At 49.5% G+C, this 26749-nt stretch overlaps 12 protein-coding genes across 12 annotated transcripts in view; 7 read left to right on the top strand and 5 right to left on the bottom strand.

Annotated features, from left to right (window-relative positions):
* Positions 1-419: 419 nt before the first annotated feature.
* FVEG_05977 (hypothetical protein) lies at positions 420-1616 on the top strand (the record flags this gene model as incomplete). Its single annotated transcript, XM_018894200.1, has 1 exon — positions 420-1616. The coding sequence occupies one exon, from the start codon at positions 420-422 to the stop codon at positions 1614-1616; it is 1197 nt and encodes a 398-aa protein (XP_018751226.1).
* A 456-nt stretch (positions 1617-2072) lies between these two features.
* FVEG_05976 (catalase) lies at positions 2073-4201 on the top strand. Its single transcript, XM_018894199.1, has 3 exons — positions 2073-2762; positions 2810-2903; positions 2956-4201. The coding sequence occupies exons 1-3, from the start codon at positions 2319-2321 to the stop codon at positions 4152-4154; spliced, it is 1737 nt and encodes a 578-aa protein (XP_018751225.1). The 5' UTR covers positions 2073-2318; the 3' UTR covers positions 4155-4201.
* Positions 4202-4296: 95 nt separating this feature from the next.
* Positions 4297-4641, bottom strand: FVEG_05975 (hypothetical protein; the record flags this gene model as incomplete). Its single annotated transcript, XM_018894198.1, has 1 exon — positions 4297-4641. One exon carries the CDS (start codon positions 4639-4641, stop codon positions 4297-4299), a length of 345 nt encoding a protein of 114 aa, XP_018751224.1.
* A 327-nt stretch (positions 4642-4968) lies between these two features.
* Positions 4969-6167, bottom strand: FVEG_05974 (branched-chain amino acid aminotransferase; the record flags this gene model as incomplete). The annotated part of the gene is made up of 2 exons (XM_018894197.1): positions 4969-6041; positions 6098-6167. The coding sequence occupies 2 exons, from the start codon at positions 6165-6167 to the stop codon at positions 4969-4971; spliced, it is 1143 nt and encodes a 380-aa protein (XP_018751223.1).
* Positions 6168-6926: 759 nt separating this feature from the next.
* On the bottom strand, positions 6927-9866 carry FVEG_05973 (trehalose 6-phosphate synthase; the record flags this gene model as incomplete). The annotated part of the gene is made up of 3 exons (XM_018894196.1): positions 6927-6973; positions 7030-9734; positions 9844-9866. The coding sequence occupies 3 exons, from the start codon at positions 9864-9866 to the stop codon at positions 6927-6929; spliced, it is 2775 nt and encodes a 924-aa protein (XP_018751222.1).
* A 2794-nt stretch (positions 9867-12660) lies between these two features.
* Positions 12661-13172, top strand: FVEG_05972 (hypothetical protein; the record flags this gene model as incomplete). Its single annotated transcript, XM_018894195.1, has 2 exons — positions 12661-12856; positions 12922-13172. The coding sequence occupies 2 exons, from the start codon at positions 12661-12663 to the stop codon at positions 13170-13172; spliced, it is 447 nt and encodes a 148-aa protein (XP_018751221.1).
* Positions 13173-13742: 570 nt separating this feature from the next.
* FVEG_05971 (hypothetical protein) lies at positions 13743-15532 on the bottom strand. The gene is made up of 3 exons (XM_018894194.1): positions 15261-15532; positions 14145-15214; positions 13743-14097 (listed from the first exon to the last, which is right to left on the bottom strand). The coding sequence occupies exons 1-3, from the start codon at positions 15483-15485 to the stop codon at positions 13845-13847; spliced, it is 1548 nt and encodes a 515-aa protein (XP_018751220.1). The 5' UTR covers positions 15486-15532; the 3' UTR covers positions 13743-13844.
* Positions 15533-15727: 195 nt separating this feature from the next.
* On the bottom strand, positions 15728-17303 carry FVEG_05970 (hypothetical protein; the record flags this gene model as incomplete). Its single annotated transcript, XM_018894193.1, has 1 exon — positions 15728-17303. The coding sequence occupies one exon, from the start codon at positions 17301-17303 to the stop codon at positions 16002-16004; it is 1302 nt and encodes a 433-aa protein (XP_018751219.1). The 3' UTR covers positions 15728-16001.
* A 1372-nt stretch (positions 17304-18675) lies between these two features.
* FVEG_05969 (hypothetical protein) lies at positions 18676-20083 on the top strand (the record flags this gene model as incomplete). The annotated part of the gene is made up of 2 exons (XM_018894192.1): positions 18676-19176; positions 19228-20083. The coding sequence occupies 2 exons, from the start codon at positions 18676-18678 to the stop codon at positions 20044-20046; spliced, it is 1320 nt and encodes a 439-aa protein (XP_018751218.1). The 3' UTR covers positions 20047-20083.
* A 1853-nt stretch (positions 20084-21936) lies between these two features.
* FVEG_15782 (hypothetical protein) lies at positions 21937-23881 on the top strand (the record flags this gene model as incomplete). The annotated part of the gene is made up of 7 exons (XM_018904974.1): positions 21937-21999; positions 22059-22444; positions 22500-22743; positions 22801-22915; positions 22972-23071; positions 23120-23500; positions 23578-23881. The coding sequence occupies 7 exons, from the start codon at positions 21937-21939 to the stop codon at positions 23879-23881; spliced, it is 1593 nt and encodes a 530-aa protein (XP_018751217.1).
* A 294-nt stretch (positions 23882-24175) lies between these two features.
* On the top strand, positions 24176-25271 carry FVEG_15781 (DNA mismatch repair protein MSH4; the record flags this gene model as incomplete). The annotated part of the gene is made up of 2 exons (XM_018904973.1): positions 24176-24865; positions 24915-25271. The coding sequence occupies 2 exons, from the start codon at positions 24176-24178 to the stop codon at positions 25269-25271; spliced, it is 1047 nt and encodes a 348-aa protein (XP_018751216.1).
* A 158-nt stretch (positions 25272-25429) lies between these two features.
* Positions 25430-26749, top strand: part of FVEG_15780 (DNA mismatch repair protein MSH4) — a gene marked incomplete at both ends in the record, with an annotated part of 4722 nt that continues 3402 nt past the window's right edge. Inside the window, 3 exons of the mRNA XM_018904972.1 lie at positions 25430-25724; positions 25769-26169; positions 26217-26712. Of these exons, the coding sequence (XP_018751215.1) occupies positions 25430-25724; positions 25769-26169; positions 26217-26712 (1192 nt within the window). The remainder of the gene's footprint in view (positions 25725-25768; positions 26170-26216; positions 26713-26749) is intronic.

The following is a 26749-nucleotide window of genomic DNA, read 5'->3' as shown; positions in this document are numbered from 1 at the left end:
TGATAAGGAACTGAAATGGTGAAGAGAATCTGATAACAGATGTTCCTATTGAGGCCATTTCCCCTCTTGCTCAGTCCAATTGAGGCTATGATTGCCTTGTTCGTCTTCACTAAGTGGTATCCTACCTGGCGGAGCATCTTTGTAGGGGCAATCCTTTGTCTGGTTTGGGGTTCTCATTGTTTAGTCAGAACAGTGAGCCTTACACAACAGCAAAACATGTAAGTGAACTCGGTAACCGTTCATAGAAGCATTATCCTACACAACATCAGGATTGAGGATCGAATTGAGGACCAAAGAAGCAGCTTCTCTCATAAATATGCTTCTGAAGCCCAAAATGCATCTCTCAGTCTCAATCTCAACCTCATCCCTCACCACCACAGCGCCTTTCAGGTATATCCCCCCAATACCTGATATCAAACATGCCTTCCTTTCAGAACATCACCTTCGGAGTCGAGCTGGAACTCATGACCCCCCTCCCCGACTCCTACCGCATGTGGCGCTTCATCTCCCCCTGCGCAGCAGCCCGCTACAACATGGCAGACCTCCTCGCAAAACGAACCTCCCTCCCCATCGCAGCGCAATGCTGTCATGCCCCAGATGACAAATGCACTATCTGCGCTACGGTCCCCAAGGAGAACCAGTTCAACGATGACTGTGTGTTGCAGTTCCCAGAGATACTGTCTTGTGGAGAGGTTGTCTCGGAGCGTTGTTTTATCTTCAAGTCTGAGTTTCTTGAACAAGTTCATCCGTTGAGTCATCAACGAGATTGGGATGGTGTTGAGATAACGACGCCTGTTTTTCACGCTGGTGAGTTGGACAGTGGACTTGATACTATGAAGACTGCTCTGACGAACCTTCGACAGCTAGATCTTCAAATCTCTACTGATGATTCATGTGGCATGCATGTCCATGTTGGTGTCGAATCAGGTATGACTATCCTTCTCGCTCAGAAGATCACCACTCTCGTAATCCTGCTCGAGACAACTCTTCTTCTCCGTCTTGTCGCGCCCTCACGCTGGACAGGCCCTTTCTCCATGCCGATCTGGGAGAACTCGTCTCTAGCAATGGATATGTACCTCCACAAACCTCTCAAGGACCCTACTCTCTTCAACCAGCATGTTCCGTGCATGAGCACCATGAAACCAGGTAAGTGGAACAACTGGTATCCCCAGCACATCTACAAGATGCTCTACGGCGTATGGGGCAGCACCATCCTCGCTGATCTAAGCATGTACCTCAAAAAAGCAGGTAGGCACCGCTGCGGCTTCGCCCTGTGTCTACGAGATATTGGTGTGGGGAATCTTGAAGGGTCTCCTTCGACTGTGGAGTTTCGATACTCGCAGATGACGTTTGATCATGAGCTTTTGCGTAACTGGACGGAGATTCTGGCGAGGATTGTAGTTATTGCGCAGGGTGATGCGGAGGAGTTTAAGGGGTGTGTTGAGGAGATTGTGAGTATTAATGGGAGGGATGACAGGGATGTTTGGAAGGGGTTGATGACAGATGTTCTTGGGCTGGGACATCGTGTTCCGCAGTGGGAGGAGCAGTTGAAATGTTTTGAGAGGGGTGAGTATATTTCTCATCTTGATGACGAGTTGCTTCTCAAGTCTCTTTGATTGCTAACCTACAGAACAAGATGGGCGTTATCATTTGTAGCTAGCTGTTGTTTTGGGAGTTAGGTAAGTCAAGGTAAGTCAACTAACAAACAGGTGTTAGTTTACAGATTGAATATATGGGTGAGAGAAAATTAACAATTGAAATGCAATTGTTTTGCATATCCGCTCAACAAGGTAAACTGTGAAGTCTCATGAAATGGTACAGGGTATGTTGACGCCATCACGATCTCTGAATGCAACCCACCCATCGGCCTTAGATCTACTTGGCAAAGGCTTAACAGATAAAATGTCCATTAAAACATCTTCAATAATCCTTCGGCCCAATTATTCACCACTCCGTATCTCCTATAAATTCTTACTTATCACCGTCCACATCCCGAGATGTCAGCATAAATCGTCGATAGTCGACGTAGCTGTCGTGATGTCATGTCTCAAAGCAAGGCATCATGAATATCCCGATGAGCCAATCATCGTGATTTGAATGGTAATCGACACTCGACCCTCAAGCCTTGTTCACCGCGTCATAGACAAAACCTCACCAATGAATTAACTCTGGATCTCGATGGGAGGCTGGATGGATGACAGGATGAACTATCCGGGGGAAATGTGGCTTTGTATATAAGAGTGACCTCCATCGTGAACTACCACAGAGCAGTCTTGGATCTTAGTTCCTTTAAAGATATAAATCGATAATTAGTAAAAATGGCGCCTTCAGCAACAGACACCTCCTTCGCAGCCCACGTAGCAAACCAATTCCAATCCTACGAATCAGACCGTCAAGCTACCTCCAAAGAAACCCTCTACACCACCTCCAACGGCGTCCCCATCGCTCATCCCTACGAGACCCAACGAGCCGGTGAAAATGGCCCTCTCCTCCTACAGGACTTCCACCTGATCGATCTCCTCTCACACTTTGACCGTGAGCGTATTCCTGAGCGTGTTGTTCACGCCAAGGGAAGTGGTGCGCATGGATACTTTGAATGTACGGACCCGTTGGATGATTTGTGTCTGGCGGATATCCTGTCGGAGAAGGGGAAGAGATGTTCGGTTAGTATGAGGTTTTCGACGGTTGGTGGGGAGTCGGGATCGCATGATATGGCGAGAGATCCTAGGGGCTTTTCGGTGAAGATGAGGACTGATGAGTGTGTAAGTGATCTGAGTGAAGTGTTGTGGTGAGATGCTGATTTATGCAGAATTGGGATATGGTCTTCAACAACACGCCTGTTTTCTTTTTGAGAGATCCCGCCAAGTTCCCCCATTTTATTCACACTCAGAAGCGAGACCCAAGTAAGTTTTCATGATTTAAAGAATGTCTAAGATCGTGTGGCTAACGAGTAAGGCACTCATCTCACTCACGCCGACGACTCGTTCATGTTCTGGGACTACCTCTCCCAGAACCCCGAATCCATCCACCAAGTCATGATCCTCATGGGAGATAGGGGGATTCCAAAGGGATACAGAAAGGTCCACGGATATAGCGGACATACTTTTAAGCTTGTTAACAAGGCTGGTGAATGGGTATACTGCCAAATCCATCTCAAGTCCATGCAAGGCATCGACTTTGTCACCCAGGAGGACTCAGCCGACTACTCCCCCGACTTCTCCCAAAAGGACCTCTACGAAGCAATTCAAAACGGAGACTATCCTAAATGGACTCTTGAAGTCCAGACCATGACTCCCAAGGAAGCCGAGGAGTTGTGGGAGAAGCAAAAGATCAACGTCTTTGACCTCACCCACGTCTGGCCACAGAAGCAATTCCCCCGCCGCAAGGTCGGAGAGTTCACTCTGAATGAGAACGCAATCAACTACTTTGCCGAAGTTGAGCAGATCGCCTTCAACCCTTCTCATCTTCCTCCCGGTGTCGAACCATCGGCTGATCCCGTTCTTCAATCCCGGCTGTTTTCTTACCCAGACACCCACCGCCATCGTCTTGGTGTAAACTACCAGCAATTGCCTGTCAACGCAACACGCACAGGTTATCAATTCGGTAACTTCCAGCGTGATGGCCAAATGGCTTTCTACAACCAGGGCGCACGACCTAACTATTTGTCGTCTATTGATCCTATCAAGTTCAAGTCTCGCGCTGTGGATCTCGACAAGACTCATGGGCAATTCACTGGGGAAGCTATTACGTTCCTCACCGAAATCCGACCAGAGGACTTCAACGCCCCTCGCGCACTTTGGAGAAATGTCTTTGACGAGCCAGCCCGTGAGCGTTTCATCAACAACGTCACCGGTAAGATGAAGCTGTGCAAGCAGGAGGAACCTTTGAAGCGACAGATTGCTATCTTCCGGGAGGTTGATCCTGAGATTGCGGAGAGACTGGAGAAGTCAACTGGTATCAAGGGATACGATGGTATTGCCAACATGTCCTTTAATGGCACACACAATGGTATGGCTTCTGATGCAAAGAACAAGCTTGCGAATGGAATTGTGGATAAGAACAAGAGTCCTGCTGCGCGACAGGGTGCGCCTGGACCTGGGGCTCATGGCAGTTTGGTAACAAACGGAAAGTCAAACGGTGTAAATGGACATTAAATAGTTTTCAATAGCGTCAATACCAACCCCTCATGACAAATCTCCCCCCAAATCCATCCTCCATGCCCTCCGTATCCTGAGCCGTATCTTCCGTTCTCTCCGTATGCTCCGTCGCCGGACCTCTTCCGTGTGGGGCCGTCCTCTACTTGTCCTCCTTCCCCTCCGCCCTAGGAGCCTGCCAACTACAGCTCGGCGGCGCACACGTCTCAGCACACTTGACGCACGCCAGCTCACTCTTCCTGAAGCTCCCCTTGATGATCCTCTTGTCGTCGAAGGCATATCTCGGGCAGTGCATCGTGGGGCCCGCGTTCCGCCCAAACAGCCGTCGCTGGTAGTCGCACGCCGAGCCCAGGTCGTCCACGGCGTAGAACATGTCGATGTAGTGGAAGGCCTCGCCGCCGATGATGGCGCGGCCGCGGGTCATTTGGGGGCACTCGGGGCCTTTGGCGCAGCAGCATACCATGCGTTGGAAGGAGTATGTGCACATTCTGAGGAGATTTGTTGGAGTTGGTGTTTTGGAGAGGGATTAAAAGGGATGCTCGTTCACAGTTTGGTATTCATTTGGATGGCTGCTTGTATATATGAGAATTGCCGGGCCCGTTACACCTCCTCCGGCTCCGCAAACCCCAAAGGGTGGTCTGTTTGTCCAACTCCCGTTGTACCATGCGGCGACCCGTAACCAGCGACGGGGGTCGCGGGACAAAGCAAAGTGCAAACACGGTCCTTGGGAACTCGAGATAGACGAGACGGGTCAGTATCGCGAGTGCGACTAACACGGTAACCATTCACACTGCCTCTCTCTCTCTCTCCCTCTCTAATCCATCTGATCAACAGTCGTGGCATCGCCGTTTCGTCCCCCAGGTGCACCCGCAATCTCCTTATCCTTCTCTCCAACAGGATATCTCCATCCAAATGAATCCTCCGCTCTTCCAAGCTGAATATCCTTCAAATGCGTAAGCAGCTTCTCAAACAGCGGCCCAGGCTCTTCCCGCCCATCCTCGATATACTTCACAACATCCTCCCCTCCCCCAACACGTCGCGTGATACTCCTAATCGGCACCAGCGCCGCCGCAGTCCCCGCTGCAAAAACCTCTGTAAACTCCTTGAGCTCCTCATACTTGATCGCCCGCTTCTCCACGGCCCAGCCGTAGCTGCGCGCCAGCTCCTGGATGCTGTCGCTCGTGACACTCTCGATAACGCACTTGCTGTCCGGCACCGCGAGGGTCACCTCTCCCCGGTTGTCCTTGACGCCGATGAAGCCGCTCGTGCTGAACTCGTCAATCTCCTCGTGGCGCACACTGTCCAGGTGCAGCGTGATACCGTAGCCCTCGTCACGCGCCTTGTCACTCCAGCGCAGCACAGGAGCGTAGTTGCCACCGACCTTTGCATTGCCCGTGCCATTCGGCGCCGCGCGATCAAAGTCCTCGAGAATAAGCGCCTTAACTGGATGCGCGCCGTGGTAGACACCTGTAGGAATGACAAACACCGCAAAGATGTACTCATCCGGCGGTGAGAGACCCAGCTGAGCGCTTGAACCATACAGCTGCGGTCGGATATACAGGGCAGCGCCAGTGTCGTGAGGAGGAACGTATTCAGCGTTTAGAGCGACAGCAGCGCGGACGGCATCGAGGAACAGCTCTTCGGGGACGTGGGGCATTGACACGACTTCCGCAGAGTGCTGAAGACGCTTAGCGTTACGGTTGGGTCGGAAGATGGTGATTGCTTCGTCATTGGGAGTTCGGAAGGCCTTGAGACCTTCGTAGGCTTGCTGGCCGTAGTTGAGCGCTGGCGCCATGCCGTGGATGCGCATGAAGGGATCGGCGACGAAGTGAAGAGGGGTCCATTTTCCTGTGCTTCGAGAGTAGGTAGATTCAATATGACCATTGACTGCAATTGTCAATACAATAGCTCTCCAAAACTGGTCAATTGGGCAGGGAGCTAACCTTCGCGGACCTTGAAGCCCACGTTGGACCAGTCAATGGTATTAACAGGAGGAGGAGGAAAAGCAGTCATGATTGCGATCGATACACAGAAGCTAACTTGCTACAGCTCAAAAGTTAACGTCCGATTCAGCCTCTTTTATACTTCTAGGTCACTTACATTTATAAGCTCTCAGTAAGTCGTAGTAAGAACGAGAAGATGCTTTCACATCGACACTAACTTGTCTGACTCCCAATAAGAATTATTTGGGCCGATGTCGCAAGGCGCGGGGTGTCTCTGCGGCAGTTTATTTTTGGCCGTTTTCAGGGCGCATAATTCGCTGCTGAGATGCTGGATTTCACCGGTGTGATGTCATGCGTGGGCGGGAACCTACCAGTAAATGCAAAACGGTTGGAACGGGAATCAACGTTTTGTTGAGAGTCAAGGGAGGTCGGAAACGGCGGGAGGCGTATAGCAAGCAATTGGGACGGATGAGGTTGTATCCTTCTATTCATTTTCTATCTCATCTGTATGATAATAGACCCGCCTTCATCCGTTGAGATGACCCATGCAAAGGAATACGAATGAGAGTAGAGTGTAGTGTGTAAGAAACCATTTACTCGCGAGAGTCCCTAATAATGAAACCTTTCCTCATTGTAACCCATACCCATCAAAACGACTCTAACGAAACAACTATAAAGGAAACAAAAAACATCATATGGAACTACTCTTTTGGTGTCGTCGAGTTACTGGACGTGACGATCGTTTTAATTCCCCTGCGCCCGCTGACCCAACGCCAACGGCACAAAGACAGATGCAATAGCACGCAATAATTCCACAATAAACCTGCAGTCAGGAGGAGTTGAGAGAAGCGAGACGCTGGAGACAAGAGAGGACGCCTGTGAAAGTTAGTTAGAGACATTTCTCAACACGGATCTATCGGAGGGAAACATACCACTGACACCCTGCGTAAGAGTCGCTGTTGCTTCGGTGTTGCGGTTACCAAGACTGACTGTAACAACGTTCTGTACTGATCCGTCTTCCTGGAGTCTGTTTGCCCATTTAAAGACCTTCTCATCCTCTCGCCCATCACCGATGACCATCAAAAAGTCAACGGGCGTCTTGTGCTCTTGCGTAGAACTCATCTCCGTCTTCAACGTCTCAAAGACCTTCCTGGCAGCGGTTCGCTTGGTCCAATCTATGGGCTCAACAGCGATACACCCGTCCAGGGCAATAGCATGAACGCGCTGAGACTCGCAGGCATCATTGACGTGACTGGCGCAATCTGAAGCCTGTCGTGAAGCGGACTCGTAGTCCTCCGCACTCTTGTAGTGGAAGATCAGACTGCAGCGACGTTCCTCGATCTCAGCACCAGGTGTTCGCTCGAGGTAATATGTCATGATCGGCCGCACTGACTCCTTCCAATCCTTGACGTGGTCGAGATCAGCCATCTCAGTCCACTTTTCGTTGCCATGAACCTTGAGAAAGCACCCATTCTCTGCAATCAGGCCCAGGTTGGGAACTCGGCGGAAGACTCTATCGAGTTCCTCAGGTCGTCGCCCAGACATGACGTAGACAGTGTTGCGCTCGTCAAGAAGCAGGTCGTTCAACACATCAAGTGTTCGCTGGGGGCTGATGGGAATGATCTGGTTGACAGGGCCCCAAGCTACCAGGGTGCCCTCATAGTCAACGATGAAAAGTCGACGATTCGCGTTCAGGTACTTGTTGGATAGAGCGGGAATCGACAAGCGAGGAACAGATGTCTGATCGCGCTTGTGCTGCTCCTCGTACACGATATCTAGGCGACCGAGGAACTCGGTGAACCAATGAGAGCCGGTGTGACTGTTGACACGCTTGTATAGATTTTCCCATCGCTTATCCTTCTCTTCCTCGCCCATTTCCAAAGCCTGCTTGATAGCATCGGCGCACTGTCGGTAATCCCAAGGGTTCACAGAAAGTTCATTCTTGGCGAAGAGGGATGAAGTTCCGGTGAATTCAGAGAGAATCAGAGAACCGTGCTTCTTCTCTGGCAAAAGCTTTCCATCTTGGCAGAAGAGATACTCGTGGGATGTCAAGTTCATACCCTCACGTTGGCTGGTAATCATGAGCGCATCGGCAATGGTCAAGAGTGCAAGGTACTGAGCGTAGTCGATATCTTGCTTGAGGTATACCACTGGCTGATACGCCAGGTTGGCCCACGATGAGTTGACTCTGGTCACAATGTCGCTAACGGTGGCCTCGAGATCACTCTTTTCGTTAGATGAAAGGGCGACTTGGATGAGAACAGCGTTCTCGCGCCAGTGGGGGTTCTTGTTGAGGAAGAGCTCGTAAGAAAGAAGCTTCTGACGAACACCACGGACGTGGTCAAGCTTGTCACGAGCAACAATGAGCTTCTTGCCCTTGTATCGCTCCTGCAGAACCTGCAGCCACTTTGCAACATCTGGAGCGTCAAGATGCTCACGAAGACTGACAGGGTCGATGCCAATGGGAAGGTGAATAACATCGACAAATCGATCCTCAAGCTGAAGACCATCTGGTGTAGCCTCGGCACTCAAGATACGACTGCAAGTCTGGAGGAAATGACGTCCGTACTCGTGGATTTGGAATCCAACAAGGTTGGCACCGAGCATACCCTCTAGAAGCTCTTTTCTGACAGCCAAGCATCGGAAGACCTCAGAAGAAGGGAAAGCGACGTGTAAGAAGAAGCCAATTTTGGCCTCAGGGAGCTTCTTGCGAACCATTCCAGGAACGAGAAGCAGATGATAATCATGAATCCAGATGACATCACCTCGCTTCCAGTTCTTAACAATCTGGTCGGCAAAGGCCTGGTTAACGTTGACGTAGTATTTCCACGAGTGGTCTTCGTAGGCCTTGCTCTTGGGGTTGTCGGGGATCTGGTAATGGAAGACAGGCCACAAGATGTGCTTGCAGAAATGAGCATAATGACCATCAAAGTCCTTATCGGAGCAAAAGACAGTCAACATGTTGTGTTCATTCGCTAGAACAGCCTCAATGTCCTCCTTCTGCTGTGTGCCTTCAAGGGCGTCAGTGGGCATGCCAAGAGTGCCCACCCAGGTAATATCGTCAATCTTGCCATCGCGAGCAGCGGCATCAGCAGCATTGCGAAGACCACCATTGCCCTGGTCGGCATTGACAACCATCCATCCGGCTGAGGCAAAGACTCGATCGTGGCTGTCGCTTCTAACTAGAGATCTCGGTTGGAGAACCCCCTGACGACCAAGTTCACGGGCCTTTTGCATTGTTCGATTGTTCTCGGAGAGGGAAGCGGAGGGAGGAGGAGAGCTGGCGCGAGACTTGGGCTGGTTGGCTCGGCTGCCCCAGGTCTTTGCATGCTCAATGCTGGAGCTAGCGCCTTGAGGAAATTGTATTCTGAATCCATCTTCATTCGCGAACAAGTTGGAATCAGTCTCTTCGGTCGGTGTGTGAGGAGGTGTTATATCCTCTTTCTGGAACAGACTCGGTTGGCGAGCTAGAGGCGCAGGTCGACCACCGGTTGGAGCAGCGGGTTTGGGCTTGGGAGGAAGACTAGCAGCTTTTGTAGGCTTGGGGTGTGAGGATCCGGACAATGAAGCTCGAGTGGGATCGGCGCCGAGGGGAGGTGTACCGGGGAGGGTGAAGTGAATTGTCTTGGGGAGGAAGCTATCGTCATGTTAGTTTCGTCATTTCTCGCTAAAGGTTTGGTGGGCTTTTAACGATGGAGGGGCTAGAGCGGGGAAGCAACGAAAAAACATCGAGGGAGGCAACATACAGAGAACACACAAAGACCGTCATTTTGGCTGATGTTTTGTGTGAGAACTGCTCAAGAAGCTTATTTGGTGGCGTAGAGTTCTTGTCCTCGTGGTTCGAATCTTGTTGGATATCAAAGGGTAACGAGAATCGACTTGATCGAGATACTGTTAATTCTTGCGTATGGCGAGTTCATGTGGATGTAGAACTGGAAATATGAGTGGCAGAGGAGTCGAGTTTTGTTGAGGGATGTAGCTTGTCGCAGGCAAAACGCCTCTTTGTCGCAGATGCGCTCAGGTGTAAGATCAAGCCGAAAGTGGCGAGTAGCACCGCAAATGGTTGAATGCGCACGGCAGAAAGATGGGAATTCTGCAAGGTTTGATAGTTGAAACCAAGAAGATCAAAGGTAATTTGGTCGAGAAAACCTCCGATATGGCCGCTATTGCTCCGTGTCGTGAGATTCGTCAGGTGGTTATGTACTTGTTGCACGGTTGATCAAGCTTGGATAGCTCCGAGATCGTTGCTTAAACAGCTCCTTTTTTTTTCTGTCGCCGGGGGGTTGATCGACAATTAATAAGGGAATTTTATTTGAGAGGTATTTTCCAGTTAAGGATCAACCTATAAAGGAGCCCTGTCCGTTTCGAAATGGTCTGGACTGGACTTGGGAGTGCGGTTGTCTGGATGAATTGAATTGGATGGATGGGTGTATAGAAAGACAGGGAATGTGAGGAAATGCAGCCAGTAAAGTAGAGCGCTCACTCTGACGTAATGATTGCTCTGCAACCTTTGGGGCGGCTCGAATGGGTATTGACAAGGGCAGTTTTTTTTAAGCCTCAAGCGAGAACCATTGGTACCTGATAAATAAAAGAAAATCGTCTGCTCAAGTGGAGAATTATAGCATGAGCACCATGTGAACAAGAAGAAGCGGACAGTGACGAAGGGCCGATTCAGAGTGTGCTATGATAGAATACTGCAGTTGATAGAAACAAGAAAGGAGACTTGAGGCGGTTCAACAAAAATAGGAAACATTCAACGCACAGAAAGAAAGAAATCAATCGTGACGTAGTTTGCCAGAAAAGCAATCGGGATCAGTTGTTGAGGATCTCGAGACAGGAGACTTTGGTCCGTGATCCACGAACAAAACCAAGCTCAGGTCGCTGATAGCTTGGAACAAGGTGGAATATTCACGTCCAATTGAGGAAGAGGGGTGTGGTGTAGACAGCCAAGCCAAGAGGGGCATAAAAATCCTGGTCTTTTCTTTTTTTTATATGTAGCTAGCAACCCAATCTGAAGCTTTTCCTCTCTGAGCTTTTTAAGTCTTTTCTCGTGATGAGGTAGAAAAATAACGCCAGTAAAGTCAAGATAAATCGGAGCGTGGACCGATGCACAAAGAAAAAGACGACGTGTGTGGAGTTTTTTAGGCTCCACGATAGCCTGTCATTGTTTGTTTAGGCGGAGCTTTACAGAGCGGGTAGGCTAAACGCGGGTCGAGGAGTGCAAAAAACAAGGATGATGTATGGATGATGAGACAGAGCCAACTGCGAGGTCCGGTAATGTTTCTGTATGGCTGGTGGTCAAAAGTGACATGATAATTCGGCATTTGGGTAAGAAACCTCATGCATAAGGTGATACTATGTAAAATAAAAACGCTGATTGACTGTGCCTGGATGTGTTGATCAATGGGGAAGGAGATGTACATGGAAATAACCATGTGTCATTGGTCTACGAATGGAGAAAATGCCTCCGGGTGATGTGAGGTGGTGGTGGTGATGCTGTGTTGGTGTTGGTGGGAGGCTGTTGACCAATCTCTCGGGCCTGTAGCGTTACCTGTAAGTGTACAGTTACCCCAATCCAATGGCTGAAAACATTAGGCAGCCTCTCAAATCGGCACGCCCTCTTGTATTTCGTCGATCATGCACTTTACATGCCTGATGAAATGATACTATCGCTTGTTTGGTAACTGTCTTATACTCAGGTATTTGGGGTTGATCTACCCTTGATCGCGGCTATGTTAGTAGGGGAACCTTATGGAACATTGACTGCCATAAGATTACAGTGTTATTACGGTTTCATAGCCTGATCATGAATGACTGTCTAAGCTCTCATCCATGCACCAAGCTCTACGTAACGCCGGCTATTCTTGACATGTACGCTTCATGATATCCATGGTAACCATCATCGTCTGAACTACGCCTGAAACAACCACCATCATCTCACCAACCACGCCAAGCCAGTCAATCTCTTCATCTTTCCCGCATGCACTTCACTCAAAACATCAATCTACAGTGTACCCTTGTCCAAAAACTGGCTGCACCGGCCCGTCTCTGCCATACCACGCCGTCTTACACGGGCCGTTTCTACTTCCCGTCTTCGCATCAGATTGAATGAATTTGCCGCATAATATTTGATATCTTGAGTTTTAAAAACCGCATGGACCATGCGATTGGAGAGATGCATGCGGTTGGTGGTGTGCATTTGAGATGGGATGCGTGTGCAACTTGCAGGATATGGCTTGTTTTCATCGGGCAGATTCCATCTCAACGGAGCCCGGGTATTCCGTCCCCGATAACGAGTCTCAGTGTAAGGTCTGCAGATACTAATAGCTAACAAAAAGTAAACTTTCTCTAGAAGATCGTCAGGGGACCCTTTCCTATTCTCGATATTGCTTCTCAACTTGGCTGCACCCCGCAGCTTCTCCGTGGTGGAGTACTGCAATTCCTGTGCCTCTTGGATTCTTAGTCCAACCCGAGACTTTGTGCCTCGGGGCAATGGACAAGAATGAGTTCAGTCAGATATTGGGGTAATAACGGTCCGTGTCACATGGGAATCAGATCAACGGATGTCTCCTGTACTGTACAGTGCAGCCTGGGCACGCAACATGCACGCATCTTCTCCAACTTTCCAAGCACCGGACTCCCGTAACATCACACAATGCGGCAGCAGGGATATTCGGCTTCCACCTGAGCCCACAGCCGGCCGGAGTACCGGGGGTGTCCCGCAACGGGACCGGACAACTGCGTTTTTTCTTTCTGCGTGTAAGCGCTTGCAACACCCTCCCTCATTCAAGAGCACACTGGCCTCTACTAATTACTTGAGTCAGTACTTAGTACTTGGTTACTGTTAGCCATTTTCTGTATTCCCCGCATCTCTTTGGGCTGTCTCGCTGCCCGATGCTTTCCGGGGTCATATCATCCACTCACGATCAGCGGGGAAACCTCGTGGTGTCGATGGCAGGCTGTAGGTTTGCAAGGTCTCAACTTCGAGAAAAAAGGAAACATCATCACTTGGAATATGCAACGCCGGTCCGGGTCCGATATGATCCGGCTGCGAGGGCTGGGCATCCAAGCCTGATTCCAAGACATGCAGTATGAGGCTTTCTACGTGATCGAGATGAGATGTTGCGGATACAACCAACATCAAAGATAATTCTAGATATTTCGCTTCCAAGTTTTAGCTATGGACTTCGCTTCGGGAATTCGGGATAAATTGCATTTAGCTTAGACATGGGTCACTTTACCCCACAGGGCCAACACCACTTTCTAGACAGTTCCAACATATCGCGAGCTTCACTTGTACCCCTCTTCTCATTACCAGCTGATACAGTCTTCATACGTGTTTCCAACAGACCTATAGTAGCATCAGGTGAAAAGAGGCCCATCTGCATACAAGCGGACCTATCAACTCGACTGCCTCGAAAAGCCGCAACTCAATCGAGTGTGTTCAGTTCCCGGTGGGACCGCATCTTGGATCAGTCTAGAAGCTCGCCTCAACTCCCGTGCATGCATGATCTGTTACGAGGCCCTACCTGACAAAAGAAACGAGCTCGACTCACAGACAGTGCAGTAGTGCGTGAGATTCGGAAGTCTCCCGTGCTGAGCGCGCCGCGTACACACCTATAGATCTCATTCTAAAGATAAGCCACGCACGTTTTTTCTACTCATCCGGTGAAGCATGCACGGCACAGCAAACTTGTGATCGGGGGTATCTTGACTTGTAACAGTAACAAACACCATTTTCTGGATTCTAATTCCGCCACAGCCGAACGGCCTTGTCTTTACCACCGCTGCCAACCCTCTTTCCATCTGGCGCCCAGTCCACCGCGTACACTTCGTCCTGGTGGCCGGGCAGATCCACGGCGAGTTTGTGAGAGGCCATTGACCACACCTTGAGTGTTGTGTCCTTTGATGCTGTGACGAGGAGTCGGGAGTCTGCTGAGAAGGCGCATTGGTAGACGGGAGCTACGTGGCCGCGGAGGGTGTTGATGAATTTGCCGTCCCTGTGGTTGTTAGTATGTGAGATTGGGAGGGGGGTTTCGACGCTTACCTGGCACTCCAGATCTTGGTGTGGTTATCCCAGCCTGCACTGGCAATAAGAGATCCATCTGGTGAGAAAGTGACATGGTTCACCTGCTTCTGATGTCCCAACATACGCGCAACAGGCTTTGTGCTCTGCGCTGGATCCCAGAGATACATTGTGAAATCATCACTAGCAGTGACCACTCGCTCAGCAATTCTCCCCTGAAACTTGGCAGCCTTCTCAAATCTCTCCTTAGCCTTACTTCTCTTTCCCTCCTCCGTATCAGGAACAGGCGTGTGGTCGTAGAATCCAGTCCTCAAGACAAAATCCGTCGAGAGCGCAAGATGGTTCACCCAGTGGACGTGAGACGACAAGGTGTGCACAAGCGTTCCCTTCTCAGCATTCCACACTCGCACCGTCTTGTCATGACTGGCGCTGTATACCAGACCCTCGCCTCCCCAGCGCACACAACTTACACTGCTCTTGTGACCGGATAGGACATGCTCGGTCTTTCCCGTGTTGACAACCCATATCCGGACTGTTGCGTCTTTGCTTGCACTCGCTAACCGAGGTGTACCGTCTCTCCAGAGATGATAAGGCTCCCAGCAGATATTGGTCACCCACTTTGAGTGTCCTGTCCAGGGGTTTCCAACGGCTTTTCCAGTTTCGGGGTCCCAGAGTCGGACTGACTTATCCATACTTCCAGTAGCGAGACGTGCACCATCGGGGGACCAAGCGACTGCCAACACCCATCCACCATGGCCGGAGAGTGTGTACTTGGGTGTTCCCGTATCAGTATCCCATATCCGCGCTGTCTTATCTCCAGAACCTGTGGCTAGTCGATTACTGTTCTTGGGGCTGAATTGAGCTGCGAGAATTGCTTCGCCATGGCCAGGGATCTTATGGGACATGCGCGTTACAGGCTGCACCTTGAATACAGCCTGCGGCTCAGCGCTAAGTGTGACAGTAGTTTCGAAGGGGTTCTCAATGCCATGGTTGCGAAGAAGCTGTAGAAGATCGGTAGGGTATTGGTCCACGATGATATCGGTATCTGGGATGTGAATTCGGAATCGATATGGGAGAAATTCCTCTTTTTCCTGCGCAAGTCAGCAAAGCTCAACACACACACTTCAGGCGACAAACCCTAGCAAGTAACGTATTCAAAAGAAGCGACAGGTTCTTCTCTGAAGCATCCGCAAGAGGAACCTCAATCACATCTGCCATCTGCTTCCCATCTCCATCCAAGAACCTCGCCTTGAACGAGCCAGCAGGCCCAGAAGCGATCGCCGTAACATCCTGCTGGATCTGAGAGCGCTCAAGCTCTTCTCTCTTCTGCCGTTTCGACGGCGGGGGTACGATTGTCGCCATATTGGTTTATTTATGCTGATGCTTTACAAAGGCTGGATATTTTCAAAAGCGGGATGGTGGGGCAGATCTGGCAAAATCTTTAGAAATTTTGGCGGTGTGCAGCTGCAGTCCTTGGGCCTGAGCTGGATGGGTGACAAAAAAGGTTTGATGTAGACATAGGTGGCTGTTTTATTGAGTTTATTTTGGCACCATCCTTATAAAAAGGCCGACGATCTCTCAATCTGAGGGGCCAGGCCCGTTCTTCCTAAACATTCAAGGTGCGTGTCAATAAACTCTGCAAAAATTGCTAAGCTTAGGCTATATTACCCAAGTACTTTTATCATTTTAGGATCGAGCTTCTCCCTAGGGTACTAACAATTTTGGCACGCGCCCCCACATAAATCCGTTAACGACATACCCGGCCAGTCTATCTTTAAAAAGAAGTCCAACAAAAAAACAAAGCTACACGCAAATGATCAATTCTACAATGCTGATCTTTTACAAAGGCTCCTGATCCCAAACGCCGTATTCTCGTTGCTATTGAGTCTGCTGCCCGCCTTGAGAAGCCCGCCCGCGCATCCTCTTATTGTTCGGAGCCACGTAATGTTGAAATTGCGGCATATCCATCGTTGTCACCGCCAGTCCGGCCTGAGGGTTCTGCGGGAGATACAGCTGTGATTGCATCATGGCTTGGGCCTGAGCTTGAGCCTGCGCCTGCGCTTGTGCTTGAGCCTGTGCTTGGGCTTGGGCTTGGGCTTGGGTCGTTTGTTGAGGGAGTTGCTGTTGCTGAATGTGCTGATGCATCTGCTGCTGCTGCTGCTGTTGTTGTTGCTGGTGGTTCTGTTCCACCACTTGCTGACGACGCTGTCTAGCCCGCTGCTTCTGCACGGAGGAATGCCTTTTGCTCTCCTCGATTTGTCGATGACGCTTGTCTTGAGCTTCTTGCCTCTTTTGTCGTTGCAGATCCTCATTCTGAACAGCATAGATGGCTGCAACGCGGAGTTGGAGATGTGACAGCTGCGCAACACGGTCCGAATGCGACATCTTGCGGTACTCGCTCTTGAATTGATGGAACGTCTCGCCGGTCAGACGAAGAACTGCGTTGGAGACTCCTGCGACCTGGATTGCAGCCTGGGTCTCCTGATCGGGTTGCGGCCCTTCGTCTTGCCAAGGCGTGAGGAGCGGCGTCGCAGCCGTATCCAAACTATGCTCACCTTCCAGGTCGTCCATCATATTGGTCTCGTCCTCGCTCGCAGCCTCGGGCGTCGGTGGTTCGGGTGTGCCGGGCTCATGATTATGCTGATCGCACGTAATTGTCAGTACCCATCCCCCCATAGTCTTGCGATGGACCGCCTTTGCTTTCCAGGGACAGTCGGTCTTCTTGGTCGTCGTCTTGTGTTTCGTCGCCATGCATCGATACGGCCTCCCGCCGCGGTCGCAGACGAGATCGCATCGTACTATGTCGTTCCCCGGGACGTCGGCACCACCCACTTTGCCTCGATGGGATCTAGCCTTGACGATCTTGTAGCCTTCCTTTTCCATGCCATCGCTGAGTTGTTTGAACAATTCCTCGTAACTGTTGTAGATGCCCGAATGGGGCACCTGGACGGTCTCGAGAATGCCAAACATGTCGCCGCCGGAGTCAACGCGATCAACGCGTTTGGAGGTCAACGATGTGTGGATTTGGTGGTTGACCGGTGTCAGGCGTGGCCACGCGTAAGGCAGCGGGGACGTTGAGGAATTTCCGTGCGGAAAATTCTCGGCTGTTTTGGGAGCTTCCGTCGTCGCTGTCGCTGGCAGCCCGTTGTGTAACATGAGCTGACGACCCCATTGATCCATGTTAATTTGCATGTATTATTCTGTTAACGTTGGCTAGGGTGAGGTAAGGGAGGAAAGAATCCTAAATGACAAATAGACTTAGGTGAACCTACCTAATTTTAGTATATCTTTACTCAGTTTAGGATATCCTTTACTGAGGTTATTTTGATACCCTGTATCAAGATTCAGCGTTTTCTTACCCCCCGCGGATGCATTATTCTTCTCTCTGCTGCTTTGTTAATAATGTTGGGCATGAAAACGCCCGATTACCAAGTTGGGAACGCACCCGTTACTGATCGTCACCTCCCCGAACTTTGGTTGAGCCGCAACGCGCATTGCTTTCAGGGTCCAGTTCAGGGTCCAGGCAAAGAGCATTCAGGTTTCCGAAGCTCAAAACTACAGAGATGCTTGGGCCATGGCCTTAATATGTCTCTTGCTTTGTTTTGATTTTTTTGCCTTCACGCAACGTGGCCCTATCCTATGATGCCATGAAACAACTTATAAGATTTAAATCTTCTGAGGTTTTAAGTTGGGTGGGAAGCTTATATATGGGGAGGGCAGCAAAAAAACAACAGATATTGTACTCAGCAAAAAATCCTAACCTTAGTAAAGGTGCCCTGAATTGATGTAAATCTGCCTAAGCCTTTTTGTTATTTAGGATCAAGATTCTAAGTTTTCTCCTCCCCTCAAAAGGGACCGATGCCAACTCTACTAATTACTCACGATGCTTTTCACTGCTACGCTCTGGCATATGTGTATTTGTTTCACCGAATGACAAATCCAAATACCTTCAGGCTGCCTCCGCCCTCCGGCGCCTCATTAAATTCTTTTTGTGTATCTGTTCCGACTTCTCGGGTCCCCGGCTGAGTTCGTTCCAGCTCGTTCGGCAATCACTTTCCAGGAACCATGGGACTGAGTGCGATTGATCGCCAGCGAATCTTCTATTTATCATGATAATTCGCTATCTAGCCCCATAAGCTGATACCATTCTATCCAATGACCGCAGAACAATTTCTCTGATACGGATAACCTTGATAAGTTGGGTGGGCTGAAGCATCAATTCGGGTCCGGGTAATACTTATCCAGTCTCCCCCGGATTCCAAACATCCATTACCCCAGATTTATCCTTGATCTTCGTCATGCTAGCTCGCATCTATCATCACTAGCTTCAGTTCTACTTGATAACAAGATATGATCAGCTCATCCACGAGCGGGGGAAGTGGTCGGGTAACTGTTAACCAGCTTCACATTATCAGGTGCAGGGTATCTTGGTAAGAGGCTGGTATTGAGGAATTGCTATATTAACGGACGGGATCCTCAACATCCAAACACCAATCTTCTCATGACACATACTCAGTAATCTCTTAATTACAATCTCAACTACTCATACACAATGGTTGACTTCAAGCTTTCTCCCGCCCAGCAAGAGGCCCGGCGCCATGCTCAGGCCTTCGCCAACACCATCCTCACCAAAGCTCCAGCAGAGTACAACGCCCAGAAGGACCAGTTCTCTCGCTTTCAAGCTACCAGACCCTTCTACAAGGAAGCTGTCCGCGCTGGTTTGATCAAGGCTCAAGTTCCCGTCCCCCTCGGTGGAACTATGGAGGGTCTTGTTCACGAGAGCATCATTCTTGAGGAGCTCTTTGCAGTCGAGCCAGCTACTTCACTTACCATTGTCGCTACTGCGCTTGGCCTGATGCCCCTGATTCTCAGTGATTCAACGGATCTGCAAAGGAAGTTCTTGAAGCCCTTCATTTCTGGTGAGGGTGACCCTCTAGCCAGTTTGATGCACTCTGAGCCCGGTGGCACGGCGAATTGGCTGCAGAAGGGCGGACCTGGTCTTCAGACCACTGCTAGAAAGGTTGGAAACGAATGGATCATCAACGGTGAAAAGGTTTGTACATCTATCCCTAAGCGTTCAAGTATATGCTAACGTTCGTTTTAGCTCTGGCCCTCCAACAGTGGTGGCTGGGACTATAAAGGGGCTGACCTTGCATGCGTTGTCGTCAGAATCTCAGACGACCCATCCAAGCCCCAAGATCCTAACGTCGAACCCGCTTCTCAGATCGCTGTCCTCTTAGTAACCCGAGAGACCATCGCTAACAACAAGCCCGAGGCCTATCAGGTCCTGGGTGAGCCTGAACTGGCAGGCCAAATCACCGCCTCTGGCCCTCATACTCGCTTCACCGAGTTCCGTGTTCCTCACGAGAACCTCCTCTGCACCCCTGGTCTCAAGGCCCAAGGTCTGATTGAGCAAGCCTTTGCCATGTCAGCTGCTCTCGTCGGCGCCATGGCAATCGGAACTGCCCGCGCAGCCTTCGAAGAAGCTCTCGCCTTCTCCAAGTCCGACACTCGCGGTGGCTCCATGCCCATCATTGAGCATCAGAGTGTAGCTGACAAGCTCATCGACTGCAAGATTCGCCTCGAGACCAGTCGTTTACTCGTGTGGAAGGCGGTTACCACTCTCGAGGATGAGAACCTTGAGTGGAAGGTCAAGCTTGAGATGGCTATGCAGACCAAGATCTACACGACCGATGTCGCGGTCGAGTGTGTCATTGACGCTATGAAGGCTGTTGGTATGAAGGCTTATGCGAAGGACATGTCTTTCCCGCAGTTGTTGAATGATGTTATGTGTTATCCCTTGTTTGATGGAGGAAATGTTGGTCTGAGACGACGACAGATGCAGCGAGTTATGGCTTTGGATGACTATGAGCCTTGGGCGGCTACTTATGGACCCTCCAAGATTGGTAATTCTCGTCTGTAGTGGTAATTGAGGCATAGAAATAATAAGAATACGAATGCAACTTTAATCAAGACCTTTCACCCAAGAAAGCAATCACAGGGTTGTTCGAATATGTTTGCCTCGGCGTGAGGTGAGCAAACCCATCATAGATGTCAGTCACAGTACCATTAAGAACCACAGTCTTCATCGAGATGCCCAAGACAATTTGCTCAGTTAGGAACAAAGGTCATTGGCCAGGACGAGCCACAGCCTTTCATACATATGAGCATAACCAAGCACATGTTCTAGAGGATATCGACCACCATCCTCCACAAGGCATCCTGGCAGACGGGAAATCGCGGGCAAAGAATGCACAATTCTCTCCGCCAATGGCGATATCATGTGTCTAACGCCACTGTTTTAGGTTGGGATGGTACGCCATCTTAATTACTATCTTTATACGGAGTTACTTAGGCCTTTCGGTCCAGCTGACAAAAGGGTTGTCCAGGAGTGGTCCTTTTAAAGTTCACATCACGTAGCCCAAAGTGAGTCACCGATATAAAACCCCTAACATTTCGGTTTAGACCCCCAAAGGAGACCATACGATGCGTGCCCCTTTCATATCTATTAGTAATTAGAATGCTACTCGTCTGTGCAGGGTACGTAATTCCTGGTTGATGATTCATGCTGACTCCCAGCTCAACAACGAAACTCCTTTGCTTACAACTACAATTATGAATGTCATTTGTAAGGACTAAAGCAGATGCCATTGCTCAGGACAAGGAGAGAACTCTAGTACATACGGTAAATCACGGAGCTATATTACGCGGCACCTCCGATATCCCTAATAGGTCTTGGTTGATTGTTGAGTCATACCACAGTTTCAAACGGAATAGGTGACTATGATCTCCATAAGAAGCGATATAATGTGCACGGAGGGACTGGGGATGCTGTATAAGTGCTTGTTTTGCGTCTCGTAAGCAAGGATTCTAGATACCGGAACCAAAGAGTAGTGTTTGATACTGGCGAGTGTATTGTCGAAGATCTTATGAAGTTCGTCAAGGTATATAAACAGAAGATATGAGACTTGGATATTCTATGCTTGCAGAGCTCCCTATGACTTTTGCTCTGGATGGTAAAGGACGTTCATAGAAAGTAACATTCATCTCGTTTCTCAAATACCTGCTGCACATGAAGCTCAGTGCTCGGTCATTGGATTTCCCTATATTCAGCCAGATGGTGGACTTGATCGAGTTACGAACCAACATGTAAGTCGAGGCCTTGATAGAGTCTTATCGTACAGTTTTCAAACGCCGAAGTTCTTATGCCACACAGTTACAAGTAAGTAGCCACATGATGCTCCTGATCTTTCATGCAAAGTCTGTTGAGGAGATGACCCTAACTGTCGAGGCTCTGCTGGCCAAGTCTGTAAGGCACAGTAATTGTTCGCCCGTGGTCTACCTTGACATCAAGATATTGTTCATTGCCCTTTGCCAGTACCGGAACTTGTTTTGGGCACAACTAGGACTTTAAGTCAGTTGCAGGGACTCAATATTAAAACAATGTACTGGCAACTCATACTGGAGGACTTTTGTTGATGGCAAATTGTTGACTTGTTATGTTGTGCTTTTAGGCTTAGAGAGACCGAGAACTTAAAGGGGCCAGCCACGTTTCATGAGAAGTTGCCAATCAGTGCTCGGAGATATCAGATTCGATGTCCGAAGCCTTTATACAACTCAAGCTACTTCTTCCCATACTAATTAGTCGGTGAAGATGTCATAGAGGTAGCCAAAGACCGTAATGCGAGTCAGTGTCACTGGCTTAAGACGAAACAGCCTTTGAATGCTTTCTTTGTTATTGCAGCCTTGTCGCCAGCCCCAACTACACACACTTTAACAATACATGTTAAATCTGCCGGACAGTCGAGAGGCAATGGGCAGCAGATCATCGCTAGTCGTAGACGGCGTCTCCTACCTGGTCCATCCACAATCACTCGTAGGTTGAAACGATATTCCCAAGCTGACTGCGACTTGCTGACTCTCTCTACTCTCTAGCTCAAGGTCACAGAGTCTACAGGCCTTGAACCGATTCCTGTCGTTCTCCTTCCCATCGGCGACTCTATATCCTCAGTGGTCGATGCCCTGCAGCTCATCAATCGCTTTGCCCAAGTTGACGATGTCTACTCGCCATCATTCTCCCGTACCGCTGTTATCCGGTCCAGCAGTGAAAGAGGTGTCATGGAGGTGTTCAAAAAGTTTGAAGCTTCTGGCCACTTCTCCGCCGTCTATCATGTGCCCTTAAGCTCCTCATATGCTTATCTTCCGCCAGGGCCGTACTTCCTCTGTGATGGTGGAATTTATCAAGCGTATCGCTTGTACGAGGATACTCTGGACAGCTTTATTTTCGGAGTCATTCCAGACGATATCTTGAACCCGAAGAGGTTTGATAAGACCTGTAATACTTCAGTCTTCAGTCCATACTGACTTGGAAATTAGGTATACTGCCCTGAATCTGCTCAGCTCAAATGGACTGTGGAAGAGCATCCCGGTCCCGAGCCGTCTTTACAATTTCCCAACCTCCACAACTCCTCTTGCTGGTGCACGCATGGGCATCAAGGATATCTTCCGTCTTGAAGGAACCCAGACAACCATGATGAGTAGGCCGTGGATTGAGCTTTACGACCCAGACGAGCAGAGCGCCGACTACACCAAGAAACTCATAAAAATGGGAGCAGTGATCGTGGGCAAAACAAAAATCACCTCTTTCGCATCCCCTGAAGAACCAACAGACCAGTAGATTGACTTCCATTGCCCCCCTCGTAGAGATGGCTACCAGAGCCCATCGAGCAGCTCAACAGGAGCTGCTACTTCTCTAGCGGGATATGAATGGCTGGATTTCTCTATTGCGGACTGTATGAGATTACATTTCTTGTTGTTCTCTAGAATTCGCTAACTTCTTACCATTCAGCTGCTGGTAGTGTCAGGGAACCGGCGCCTTGCAACGGCCTGTTCTCCTTTCGACCTAGCTTCGGTTCGACATCGATGAATGGGATACCAGTCAACTCACCGTATGAGTACCTGTGATGCAAATGGCAACTGAACTAATTGGGGAGTAGGGCCTTTGATACCGTCGGCCAGTTTGGTCGCAGCTTGGATGATCTTCACTTTATTGTGTCACACACCTTTGAGAATATTCACCAGACCTTCTCTGAATTCCCGACCAAGATACTCTATCCCAGAGGATTCTACCCCTTGGCCAACGCAGAGCAACAGGCTTTGACGGAGGAGTTTGTCAAAATACTCGAAGAGTTTCTGGGTGTCGAGAGAACGCCTTTCAGCTTTGTTGAGCAATGGGAGAAGAATCCTCCTCAGGCAGCTGGGGGTCTTCCATTGCTGGGATACACTGAAAAGAGCGCCCTTTTCTCATTGTGCTACGACTACTATCATGGGTTCGACAGCTTCCGTGACGAATATAGCGCCAAGTTCGGCAAGAAACCGTTCTTCAGCTCAGTCGTGAGATTCCGATGGCAAGTCTGCAATCAACCATCCCAAATAATCCTGACAAATAAGATAGGGATGTTGGAGAAGAGGTTGCCTCCAAGGAGTACGAGGCATATATGAAACAACTGGAGGTGTTCAGAATCTGGCTTACCGAGAACGCCATGGGCCCTGATTCAAAGACTATTTCCAACGCCATCCTCATTATGCCCTACGGAGAACCCCATCCAGAGTATCGCGATGAGGCAAACCCACCAGCTGGGACCTTCCCTACTATCGCGGAGAAGTTCATCTCGCCCATCCTACATGCTCTCCTAGGTTCAGTCACATGTTTTGTCACTTTAGATGAGCACTTCAATTGCCCTGTAAGAGTTGACTAGCATTATTGGCACAATAGGTATAGAAAGTATGATCAAGTGCGTAGATGGCATTGAATGATCGTATGTAGTTGCCTGATATCTGACTTGATGGTGCTTTTCCCGGCCGCTCCTTCCCGACCTTACTCAGGGTCTCGAGATTCCTTACCACCAACGCAGGAAGGTGATGTCGGTTCTTTACAACAAATTTATTCCAAGTGATCTTGCCAGTCTTGATTCTAAATCTCAAATTATCACCGCCTTTCTTGTCTACCCTCACACGATACCCTTTGTTGATCACGGCGAATCGATCACAACATGGATGTGAATCTAGAGCTACTCCGCTCCATACCATCCAGAACCGCTAGTCGCTCATCGTCGAGTTACTTCCAGAGCAGCGATAGCCAAGCACATCTGGACCACACCGCAATCCGGAACTCCTTTGCGCCCAGGCGACCACAGACCAGTCTAAGCGAATACTCTGGATACGATCACTCAAGTAATAGCATAAGGCCTAACATATCAAGACCTTCTACTGTACGCCCTGGATCGAGACCTGGTACAGCATCCGGAAGAATGTCTCGCAACGGAACTGCCTCTTCCATCCTCGGGCTTAGTGAAGCGCAGACCATTGTATGCGCCGTGAGCGAGGCTCGCGGAGTTTCTCCTGCAGTGGGTATCGCATTCGTCAATGTTTCTCTCGGGGAAGCTGTCATCAGTCAAATATGTGACAACCAATCCTATGTCAAGACGATTCACAAGATCCAGTTGTCCGCACCCTCACGCATTCTGTTCATGACTACAGCCTGTCCACCAAATAACCCTAGCTCACTCTTTTCTCTTGTCCAAGACCTGATTCCTGAAGTTCAAATCGACGCATTGGAAAGGTCAGCATGGTCAGAGACAGAAGGACTGGAGTATATCCACAACCTAGCTTTCAAGGATGACATCAAACCTTTGAAGGTGGCAACACAGGGCAAGTTCTATGCCATTTGTTCTCTTGCCGCTGTAAGTCAAATCATCCCGGGCCTCCAGTGAAGATACTGACTCGGAACAGGCAATGAAGTATATCCAGCAACACTTCTCGATCAACTTCATGCCGCACTCGCTCCGCATCCAATACCGACCTTCAGAAGATACCATGATGATTGACATTTCGGCTATTCAATCGCTTGAGATTATGCAGAATATCCGAAACCCAAAGTCTAAAGATTCACTCTTTGGCCTGCTGAACCATACATGCACCCCGATGGGTTCAAGGATGCTTCGTAGCAACATCCTGCAGCCACCCACTCGCCCAGAACTTTTCATCACACCTCGGTATGATGCGCTGGATGAGTTGACGACTAATGAAGAAATGTTCTTGGAGATTCGCAAAGGCAAGGCTCGCCGCGATAATATGGAATCTTGCTAACTCGAGTAGCCCTCAAGCTCTTTCATGACACGGAAAAGCTCCTGACCAAGGCAAGCTAATTACCCAATTACTGCATATCCTACTAACTCCCATAGTTGATAATTGTTCCCATCAATGCCGATGTCCAACAAGTCGAGGAACAGATCAATCAGGTTCTCATGATCAAAAGTTTTCTGGAGTCAATACCCGAACTTCATACGGCATTGGGTCCTGCTAACAGCGTGCTACTAGCCAAGGTCCGAGAGCTGTGCCGCCCTCAAATCACAAGCCACAGCCTCAATACGATCCGGCAGACCATTGAGGCGGACGTTACTTACATGAAGTCTGCGCTAGATCTTCGAAATCAGAGAACCTTTGCTGTCAAAGCGGGCATCAACGGAATGCTTGATGTTGCTCGCCAGACATACAAAGAGCTCACAGAAGATATCCACCAGCACATCGATGCTCTGAATGGTATGAAACATGCCTTTGTGTAATATGCCACTAATAAGATCTAGAGGCACATGGACTTGATGCTAGCCTCCGATACGATAATGGGCGTAAGTATTGGCTTAGGCTACGAGCGGCAGACTTTGATGACCGTCCCCTTCCGGACCTGTTGATCAACGTGGTACGAAAGAAGGACAAGATTGAATGCCAGACACTTGACTTGGTCAAGCTCAATCTGAGGTTATCCGATACCTCTAATGAGGTTGTCATTCGAAGCGACAAGGTTATACAAGACTTGCTGAAAGAACTACGTTCCGACATCCCACACTTGTTCCGCGTTTGCGAATCGGTTGCGCTTGTCGACATGATCACTTCCTTTGCGCAGCTTGCAACTACCAGGGACTACGTGAAGCCAGATCTCAGCACGACGCTCGCATTGAAAGCAGCGAGACACCCTGTCCTCGATAAAGTAAGTGCGAGAAGCCACTGCTGATACAGATTGACTGATTCATATAGACTATGAACGGCACCTTTGTGCCCAACGATTACTACTCCACAGAGCAATATTGCTTCCACATCGTGACGGGTTGTAATATGAGTGGGAAAAGCACGTACATACGGGCGGTCGCATTGCTTCAGATCATGGCGCAAATAGGATCCTTTGTGCCGGCAGAGTATGCCGCATTCTCCATAATCCACAGCATATTTGCGCGAGTTTCGCTTGACGACAACATTGAAAGCAACCTTTCGACTTTTTCTGTCGAAATGCGAGAGATGTCTTTCATCCTGAGGAACATTGACGACAAGAGCCTTGCGGTGATTGATGAACTGGGCAGGGCTACGAGCAACCGAGATGGTCTCGCAATTGCAATTGCGATGTCTGAAGCCTTGATTCAAAGCAAAGCATCTGTCTGGTTTGCGACCCACTACGTTGATCTGACGAAGGTTCTTGCGGATCGTCCAGGTATCCTCAACCTTCACCTAGCTGCCACTACATCGACAACTGAAGACGGTTTGCCTCATATTACGATGCTTTACAAGGCGACCTC

Source organism: Fusarium verticillioides, chromosome 2 (genome assembly GCF_000149555.1).
Source record: "Fusarium verticillioides 7600 chromosome 2, whole genome shotgun sequence".
Taxonomy (NCBI): Eukaryota; Fungi; Ascomycota; class Sordariomycetes; order Hypocreales; family Nectriaceae; genus Fusarium; species Fusarium verticillioides.
The sequence above is the reverse complement of the archived record's forward strand: the minus strand, read 5'-3'. Positions and strand labels throughout refer to the sequence as shown.